General features: G+C 38.6%; 1 protein-coding gene across 1 annotated transcript; it reads right to left on the minus strand.

Moving 5' to 3' along the window:
- Positions 1-74: 74 nt before the first annotated feature.
- LOC137401825 (uncharacterized) lies at positions 75-8,895 on the minus strand. The gene is made up of 8 exons (XM_068088298.1): positions 6,966-8,895; positions 6,633-6,716; positions 6,327-6,481; positions 5,722-5,904; positions 5,126-5,348; positions 4,038-4,388; positions 3,717-3,826; positions 75-224 (listed from the first exon to the last, which is right to left on the minus strand). The coding sequence occupies exons 1-8, from the start codon at positions 8,893-8,895 to the stop codon at positions 75-77; spliced, it is 3,186 nt and encodes a 1,061-aa protein (XP_067944399.1).
- Between the last annotated feature and the right edge of the window lie 1,583 nt (positions 8,896-10,478).

Consider the following 10,478-nt stretch of genomic DNA (forward strand, 5'->3'; position numbering starts at 1 on the left):
AAAACAAGAGGAAGTTTCATGATAATTCTAGTTGATGGTCTGTCTGGTGTCAATGTAGGAATAGTGAGAAGTTGTCAGTCCTTGCCTTTTCTGAATCCAGGGAAGAGATAAAGTTTACGGAGTTTTGTAAAGGTGCAGATGCTAGTTGGTACATTACCTCCCTGAGTGTCACATGACCTCGCATTCTGATCCGCCATACTGACCTGTCTCACCCGTGACTGTATCTAAAGCATACAAATAAACACGGAGTAACATATCATAATGACATCATATGGTTTGCTCCAGTGTGTTAGTTGAATTGATGAGATGAGTTCAAGTCTCAGAACTAACAAGATGTGTACCAGAGAAAAGAACCTGTAATAGTTGATAATATCAGGTACCAAAGTTACTAGTAGTATAAGGAGGGGTAGCAGGTGACGGAGCCTCAGGACCGTTCAGCATTTTGTGCTAGTGGGTGCACTATGGAAAATTAGCTATTTGCTACGTGAGCACAGGCACAATTTCCTTAAAAACCCATTTTGTCGAGGCAGTAGTCAAGGATAGCCTACAGACATTCTACAAATACTCAACTAAACAGATCCACGCTTTTAATATGGGTATTTTGCGGGTGGACTTCGATAAACTCTCCCTCGGCAATTGGAAATTAGCCTAAAATTAATGTGAGCATTAAATGAAGAGAAATGCTAAGGGAATATCAAAATCTCCTGTGAAGATCAAGGAGTGCCCCTGAGTTCATCTGAAATAAGAACATTGAAAATAACCTGAAATCTATAGAAATGAAATTTGAACAGGCAGAGGAAATGAGAAAGGATAGAAAGGAATGGAGTAGTAAGATAGTGAAGGCTACCTGAGCTGGAGAGACAGCACAAGTGATCAAATCATGACGATGCAGGTGATGGTGATATAATAACACTGAGGCTTTAAAGCTAACATCACGTGACCGCTATTACGACCTGGATCTCAATTCTTTTGAGAAACTAAATTTGTTGTGAAAAGCAGTTTAAGTTTCTAATGGTCCTGAGGCTTTAAAGCTAGCATCGTGTGATCCTATTGCAACCTTGACCTAAGGATTATCAACTGATCAGTTCAAGAATAATAAACTGCCCTCTCTTTTGCAGGTGGTGGTCAAGAAAAGACTACAGTTATTGTAGTTATCCCCTCTTACATCTCACTAAATAGAGAAATTTTATTAAAGTTCGTAGATTTTGGTCAAGAGGCTTCAATGTTCACATCACCCTTCCTGATTCAAGTGGTTTTTGATGGATTAGCTCCAGGAATTAGCCTAAAAGACACAGTGAGTCTAATGGTCTGTTTATTACAAGAGAGAGTGAGCCCGACAGCTTGTTTATGACAGAACATGGGAACTCACCTACTGGTGACTGGAATACTCGCTAAAAATGTTTGATTCTTTCTCTGCAGCAGTCAAAGCAAAACTGACCAATAAGAGACTGCTAATCAAGCTCGGATCACACAAAACCTGCCTAAACCACTTCCCCGGCAAAGATCATGTGACGAAACGTAATAGCGTTTTATTTTTACTACTTTTATCGTAAATATTCTAAAAAGAAAGAGGAGCACAATGATCACCGTCCTTACGCAGCTACGTCGAGGTATGGCCTACACGAACTATGATCCAATACGCTCACGACTGAAGCGATATAGTGAGGTATGGGAGGGGATAACTACAATAATTCTAGTCTTTTCTTAACCATCGCCTGCACAAAAGAAGGGGATTGTCTTAATAATCCGTGCTACTAGCTGTAAAGCCTCAGGGCCTTTGGGAAACTTAGGCTAATGCTCATGATAAATTTAGGCAAATTTCCTGATAATAGAGGTCAAAGTCGTAATAAGGATGATACGATGTTAGCTTTGAAGTTTCGAAATCATTAGGAACTTAGGCTAATGCTCATATCAAATTCAGGCTAATTTCCAAAAAACCTAAGGAGCGGGTGTGGATGCTCAGCAGCAAAACACTTGTAGTAAAAGCCAGGAACTTTAGCTACTTTGTCAAGTATCATTAGAATACCCGCAGTCTATCTTTTACTATCGCTTCGATGAAATGGGTCTTTAAGGAACATGGGACTTTGAAGTTAACATAGCGTGATCCGTATTACGGCCTTGACCTCAACTTTTGGGGGAAACTAGCCTAAATTTGCTATGAACACTTGTCGAATTTTCCCAATGGTGCTGAAGATTTGCATCTAGCATCATGTGATCCTATTGCGACCTTGACCTAACGATTACCGACTGATTAGCCCAAAAATAATAAAGTGCTCTCTTTTGCAGGCTCTCTTTTATTGTAGTTATCCCCTCCTACATCTCACTAAAACAAGAAAACCTTAATTAAATTTAGTAGATTTTGGTCAAAAGGCTTTAACATTTACATCACCCTTTCTGATTCTGGTTTTTGACAGATAAGCCTCGGAAAGTAGCATAAAAGACACATTGAGTCTAATGGTCTGTTTATTACAAGAGACAGCGAGTCCAACAGCTTGTTTATGACAGAACATGGGAACTCACCTACTGGTGACCGAAATATTCGCTAAAAATGTTTGATTTTCTCTCCACACCAGTCGAAGCGGAACTGACCAATAACAACTGCTAATCAAGCGCGGATCACACAAAACCTGTTTAAACGGGAACGCCGGCAAAGATAAAGTGACAAAATGTAATAGCGTATGATTTTGGCTACTTTTATCACAAATATTCTAAAAAGCGAGTAGAGCGCAATGATCACCATCTCTTCGCAGCTACGTCGAGGTATGACATACATGGACTATGATCCGATACGCTCACGACTAGAGCGAATTGTGAGGGAACAGGGCTGGTCGAAGAGAGCAGAGAGTTTTGAAGTTTGCCTGAAGCACTCTAAACCTTTGAAGTTATATAGGGTTATACCTAGATTATATAGTGGTTATATTACACCTCTGATGATGTAATATCTATATATATTTTATTTACGCTATCATTTTTTATTTTGGTGTCTTTTTCTACAGGATATCTACAAGAATTCTAGTCTTTTCTTGACCATCACCGGTAAAAAAATAAGGGCAACGTGTTATCCTAAGGCTAATCCGTTGATAATCTCTAAGTGAAGGCCGCAATAGGAATCACGTGCTGGTAGCTTTCAAGCCTCAGGACCATTAGGAAACTTAGGCTAATGCTCATGACAAATTTAGATCAATGTCCTTAGAAATAGAGTTCAAAGTCGTAATAGGATCATGTGATGTTAGCTTTTAAGTTTCAAAACCATGAGGAAATTTAGGCTAATCCTGGCGTAAATTTAGGCTAGTTCCCAGAAACCTAAGGAGCGGGTGCGGATGCTCCGCAGCAAAATGCTTGTAGTAAAAGGCTGGAAATTAAGCTACTTTGTCGAGTATCATTGGAATACCCACAGTCTATCTTTGACTATCGCTTCGACGAAATGGGTCTTTAAGGAACATAGGCTGATCCTCACATAGCAAATAAAGCAAATAGGCTAATTTCCAATAGGTTAGGAAGGAGGCATACCTAAGCTCTACGAAAGCCGCAGGTCTTGAGGCTCTTTCACTAACTGCCCCTTACACTACTGCTACTAAATACTACATGTAACTCCTGTTGATTGTGATAAGAACAGCACGGAGAAAGTGAACCAGCACAAATTAAAGTTAATTGGATATAAAATAAGATGGACAAATATAGAGATTCTCAGGCTATAAAATAGACTGACTACTTACAATCTTAAAAAGACTCTCTATATCTCTATGAGAAGAATGTTTGTAGAATGTGGCCACAAGAACTCTGATGAACCAGGCTCCATGGCTGCAGGATTTAGTAGCCATGTAGGCTAAAATAGACATAGAGTGGTAAGTTGATAAGTTCATGACTCAATGGTATATGATAGCCATAAATCATGTGTATAGAGTAAATACTGATGATCATCTACATGCACATTGTAGGAACTAAGGCTAGTCACAAGCTAAACAAATAATTATTCACAGAGGAGACACTTTGATAAATCTTGGTAAAGCAGATCTGAGACTAGACTCTGTACTTACATTCACTGCTGGCCTTCATGATGAAGAAATCATCAGCATTCAGAGTAGTTGGAGGTGGAACTGAAGTAGTTGGTGACTGAGGAGCTGGTGTACTGTTAACTGTGGTTGACTGAGGAACTGATGTACTGTTAACTGTGGTTGACTGAGGAACTGATGTACTGCTAACTGTGGTTGATTGAGGAACTGATGTACTGTTAACTGTGGTTGATGGAGGAACTGATGTACTGCTAACTGTGGTTGACTGAGGAACTGATGTACTGCTAACTGTAGTTGACTCAGTGGTTGGGCTGCTTATGATGGTAGATATTGGTGAAGGAAGAAGCTCTCTACTTTCTCCAAAGTCTCGTCTCCCTAGATAACAGAATGTTTGATTAGTTATGTTATATTTTTATACTAGATAAATCTCTGTAAATGTATGTTAATACTAGCATACAGGAAGTGCACACATTTTGAAGTTAGACCCTGAGTGGTTATTGACCTAATAGATCATTGCCGCATTCATGTTTTGCCAGTGTTACACGTTTTTGGGGTTAGTGATGAAACTTCATTGCCCAGGGCATACTTTCTGCTCTGTAGGCGACTGCATTAGCCAATAGCCAATAGGCTGATACTCGGGGCAGATTTTCCACTGCAGTTGTACAGCTCGATCATACGCAGCTGTCCTTATAATACATACTTGTTGCCGTCAGCCAATAACCCATGTTTTGGAATACTGTGACGCAATGTTGACAATACAAGCTACCATAGCTATTTGATTCGCTACCAAATTAATCAGTATAAAATTGTACATCAGTGGATGCAGATATGCATAACACATGCAGATAATTGTTTCCTTCTGTTTAAGTACAGATACTATAAGTTAATTGATTAACTACTTACTAATAAGAAACTTGTTTCACACGTACTAAAGTCACACCAGGTGGCTCCATATGCAAACACTGTGCTGAGCCACACTGAGTTAGGTACACAAAGAGTTAGGTTATCAAAGAGTTGAAACTGATATTTAGTCAAATAGTGCTTATTCAGAAAGTACTTCTTAAAGTATAGCCTGTGTACCCAAACTGTGCATCCTTTATCAGGTGACAAACCTCCTGAGCATGCTTGCAAGATGACCAACTTAGGCTTGTCCTTCATAGCAGGGAAATTCCGTGGAGAGAGAAGGTCTTGGATATGGATAATGGGAATCATGTTACCCTCGATATCCAACAGATGGTTGCCACTCGTACCATGAGTCATGATTACTAGGACAAACATGCCCAGATTCTGGTGTTCCTCTCTCGCTGTTTCAATCTGTATCTCTCTGTATATGTCCTGGAAAAAAATATAGTAACCCTGACTAGTACAGGTCAATACTTTTATGAATTCACATTCTTTTGTATGACTGCCAGATAACAGGAAGTCGTTGAAGTGTTGCTAGGAAACCTTACCTAACATTTAGAGAATGAAAACTAAAAATGAAGCTTTAAAACAAGACTAGGCTCCCTGCAAACATAAATTACAATTAAGAGGCCTTGTATCAATGTCCCACATCAGATGATCTGTTAACACCCTGACTACCAGCCCAAGACATACACTAGTCACAACAGTGTCTCACTTTAAGCAGAGTTTTATACCATGAGTTTAAATCAGCCAAATTCTTCAATCTCTAAGCAGAAATAAGACTATGAGAGGACACATGGAGTACCTGTGCTCGCAGGTCTGTTAATTCGGTTTGTGACTTGGCAATATCAAACTTGAGGTCTTTGAACATCATGCTGAGATTTCTGTAGTCAAATTGGGAACCAGCTCTGTTACCGTGACCATAGCGAAAGTTCATATTGTTGATGATTAGAACTCTGCCCCTGACTGGTTCACTCATAGCATAGACCTTTATAATACAATCATAGAACCCAGTTAAGTTGTAATATAAGAGAACACAACTCTTGCTGTTTGTGTTTTGACAAAAAACCTCATCATTAGCCTTATCCATTAGCTGAGTTCAAGGGTCACAAGTCTACAAATGATACAGAGAAGGGAATAAATACCGTGAGAAGTTGTCTACTCTAGATATTGCAATGCTTTCTTAACAGCAAAAATTAACCATTCTTCTCTAATTGAGACAGCAACAGGTAACTTCAATTATATCACAGATCTCTGATGGTTCTTAACTTGCTATGTGATATCCATATGAGTTTTTATGATCTTTATCATTTAACAAATTAACTTACCATGTCTATGCTCTTCTTCTGATGGATGCTGTCAGCAGCATGTTAGTTACAAGTAAGATATTAAACTGATAAACTATATTACCTTGTTAGACTGATACAGTTGCTTAATCTTCGGCTTCTTGACTATGCATAGCCGTAGCCTCATGACCTTGTCTGCTTTGGACTCATCACAATATCCTTGATCCTCCACATCTGACAAGTCACTTTCAGCCTCCTCAGATGTGCTCTCCAGATGCCCTGAATACGACTGAGCTAATACTCTATGTTTCTGTTGTTATTATAGAGTATCAATCACTTTCCTCATATTTACTTCCATCTTCATTTACTCTTATATAAACATTATATAAATCAGAGACTTAATTAGAACATACACAGGGAAGAAGCTTACCAACTGTTTGGGGAGGACAACTCTCTCTTATTTCAGATATATGGTTCTCAAGTTTTTGTACTTCATCAACAGTTAGCTGGTCACCTGTAAGTATGATGTAATTACTGATAGATAAACGGTGTCAACTAACCAAAGCATTTCATAATCTACAAATGTGTCTTCAAAAATGTTTAATCTATTTTCTATATGGAGCTGAAGGACATCACAGGGATAGTCATCAATACTATCCAACAAAAAGATTTTAATATCTGGAGGAAAAATGGTAAATTGTTGCATTTAGCCAAACCTTGACTGAGACTAAATTCAAGGAAAAGGGTGAAAAAGGTGACTCACAAGGAAGTCTGAGAGGCTTGGGAACGGAAGGTTTCTTATCATTTCTAAGCTTGTCACAAACTGGACAGACAACCTTGGACAAAGGTGAACGTGTAGTGGGAAGTTTAGTACAGGTAATGCTGTAGTTACAGTCAATAGGATAAAACCATTTAGGGTCAACATAGAAATGAGATGCAGGGTTTTGTCCGATGAGACACTGAGAGCAGTAGAGAAGAACTTCAGCATGACTCCCTTTCCACACGGCGTAAAGCTGGTTAAGAATAGCTTTAGCTGTCTCTATTAAATGTTCCCAGGAAGCTGGTAGCTGTGCCACTGTAGTACCAACTTTTAATGAGACCACTCGGTTGGTTAAGTCATGATTCAGAATTGTGGTAAACTCCTCACTGTGTACCACAGCTCCATCGTTCCACACCTTTATGTTTGACAGCAGACTTGAGCAGAGTTTCAGGACTGCGACAGTCATAAGTTGATATACATAAGGAGGTGGAGAAAGACCACCTAAGGCAATGTCCAGTCGGAGAGGTACATTGTCATCCACTGCAAATATCTTTTCTACAGAAGTAGTCGTAAAGTATGGAAGGATATATGATCGTTTTCCGGAGTTGTGTTCTATTGGACCATTCAAGATGGCGAAGCTCTTTAAAAGTTGCATGGATATTTCAACAGGTAACTCACTGCTGTTCTTCAGGAGATCTACTAGCAAGACTTCATCAATGATGCCAGTAGTAGTAAACTGTGCTACGAATGCTTGGTACTTCCATTTACTGACCCACTCTTCCTGGTGTGTGAAAGGAACCAACTCTTCGACCCTCTTTTCCCATTGTTGCTCAGCTGTGTGGTGAAACAAGAGAGCTATCATCTCAGTAATGATAGGAATCTTGTGGAAGATGTAACTGGACAGACCTTGGGTTCTCTCAAACCACAAGATCTGCCCAGTATTATGCATATATCGTAGAATGGTTTTAGAATCAGTGTCTGAGAATTCGTTCTCTACCTTCAATAGAGGAATGTAAGTTTCTTCCTCTCGTTCTATGAATCTCCCTACACGCTCCCAAAGTAGCGGAATTTCCATGATTAACTTCTCACACCGTTTCTCCAAATTTGCTCTTAGACTTGTAATGTTAGATACTTCGCCGAGGTCATTGCCAAACTCGAAGATATCCTGAGGCTTAAAGAGAGGCTGGTCAGTGTTGGTAAGATAGATGATAGGACTGGATTCTTTTTGAAAATCCCCACAGCACCGCTCGTAGTCTCTGAGTAACTCTCTTCTCGCTGCTTCTGAAATGGAGAGCAACTTTTCCCTACAATTTTCCACCAACTCAGTATCCAGTTTGTCAGTGTGTGTGAGGACCAATACAGGTGGATCTAATCTTGGACTGGCCAAGTAGATATGAGACAGCCAGTCTATACAGAGTCTTCTTGCACCTTCTCTAGACCCTGCAGACAGATATGAGTTAAACTCTTCCATGTTGACTACAAGGAGTGGAATGCATCGCTCCCGTATGACTAGCTGGTAGGCCATCTGATAGATATCATGGCCGCCATAGTCTATAAACTTGAGAGGAGAGTTGTTCAGGTCTTCCATTTGGAACACTTTAGTTGTCTCATCGAATGGTGAATTTTTCTCTCTGTAGGTAAGTTCCCTTTTACCGGACTGGAGGCTTCTAATGAGACTACTTTTCCCTGCACCAGTCATACCTACAACTGCGACTGGTACTTTGAGCTGCTCTACTCCTTTTCCTTCCAACAGATCAGCAAAGTATTTATTTACAGCAGCGATACCTAGTTTATATACTTCGTACGGGGGAGACTGGAGAGCGAAACAACCATCACAATGTAGTTCTGTGAGTTGCTCTAGCTTAGCGATTTGACTACTTATTCTTGTCAAACCCTCATTGTGGATGAGACGCAACTCCTTCAGATTAGTCATACGATAGACGACTGAAGGTAGTTCTACCAGGTTGTTGTCTGATAGATTCAAGTACCTCAGCTGAGTCTCACAGTTCAGCCTGCAACAGAAAATATCATAGACATACAGTTGATAGGGTCAAGGTGAACACAATCGATTACAATGCTGTATATTGGTCATGTTATTTAAACTAAAAATATATAATTACACAAATAAATTTAACAGCGAATAAAATATGGCTAGTAGTTTTACACATGAGTTGGCAGTCCTCAGCGTGTTTATAATTTAACTGCAAAATATATTTAATATGAAACAAATATTTAATATAAAAAGTATTTAATGTGAAACTATATAATATATTAAATATCAAATGCCTGACTTAAGAGAACATTAGAGAGCAGGTTTTATAATAAGAGATATTTAACATGGAACCATAAAAACAAGCATGTTATTCCAACATCAATTCTGTTGTATAACGAAGAGTGTTGAACAGCGATCATCAAATCTCTGCTATTACTAACAACTACTGATATTCTAATTTTAAATAATGTTAAAATATTTACTTACAAGTTTTGATATAAAACTTATTTTATTAGCTGGAGTTCACAGCATAATTAAAAGTATTCAGTGTATGGCAACCTTACTAAGTCTTCAACTGCATGTCAGAAACAGACTATCAGATAGTCTACATGTAGCTTCAGTCATAAATTTAGTATTTTAACTCTTTGTTTTAAAAATCATAATACAAGACACCCTGAAAAGACTGAGGGATGAGAGGAGTGAAGGAAGGAGAGATTAAGGGCACTTTAAAACTCCCTATGCATCCTTTAGAGGTAACTGTGACAGTATTTGTATAGTTCTACAAGCATACATAAATTTTGAGTTATCTTCTACATGCTGATTTGAGCAACGTGACAGATATGGTAATTACTATTGTATATCGCAGTTCTGCATTTGAATACACTAATAAATTTTTAGCATACACATATGTGCTTTTCGTCAATACAAGCATATGGCTATCAGAGCCTTTAAAATATTCACAAAGATCTCAGGCTACAATTTTGCAGACACATCACCTATTATGCACTTATCCATTGTCGATAGAGAATTGCATTGCAAGAATTTTGCAAGACAATTGCAGAATTCACTGATTTACTGAATGACGATCTGCTTCAATCCGAATCCTTTCAATCACTGAATCAGCACAATTTACTGAATAACAACAGAATTACAACCTGGCCTCTAGTTTCAGTGAAGATGCCTCAGACCTTTTTGAGCATCAGATGGTGAAAGATGGGGACAGACAGACTATGGTTAAAGCTGACAGGTGTTATGCTGCTGAGGAAGATATAAGAATGTAGGTATACCTATCTTTGTGTTTGAGTCTCTTCTATCTATTAAACTAAAGTAAAAGGAATAATTTTACTACTCATGAATACATATACTAACAAGAAACATTGTACAATTGATTGTAGTAAGTCAACTCATTATTTACTACTCGACATCTCTAGTTTTAACAAACTTTTAATTTCTCATTACACCTAGCTATAATAAATCACCATGAACAGGTAAGAGGGATGTAGTAACAAGTCTAGATATTCGAG

The sequence above is a fragment of the Watersipora subatra genome, chromosome 8 (genome assembly GCF_963576615.1).
Source record: "Watersipora subatra chromosome 8, tzWatSuba1.1, whole genome shotgun sequence".
Classification (NCBI taxonomy): Eukaryota; Metazoa; Bryozoa; class Gymnolaemata; order Cheilostomatida; family Watersiporidae; genus Watersipora; species Watersipora subatra.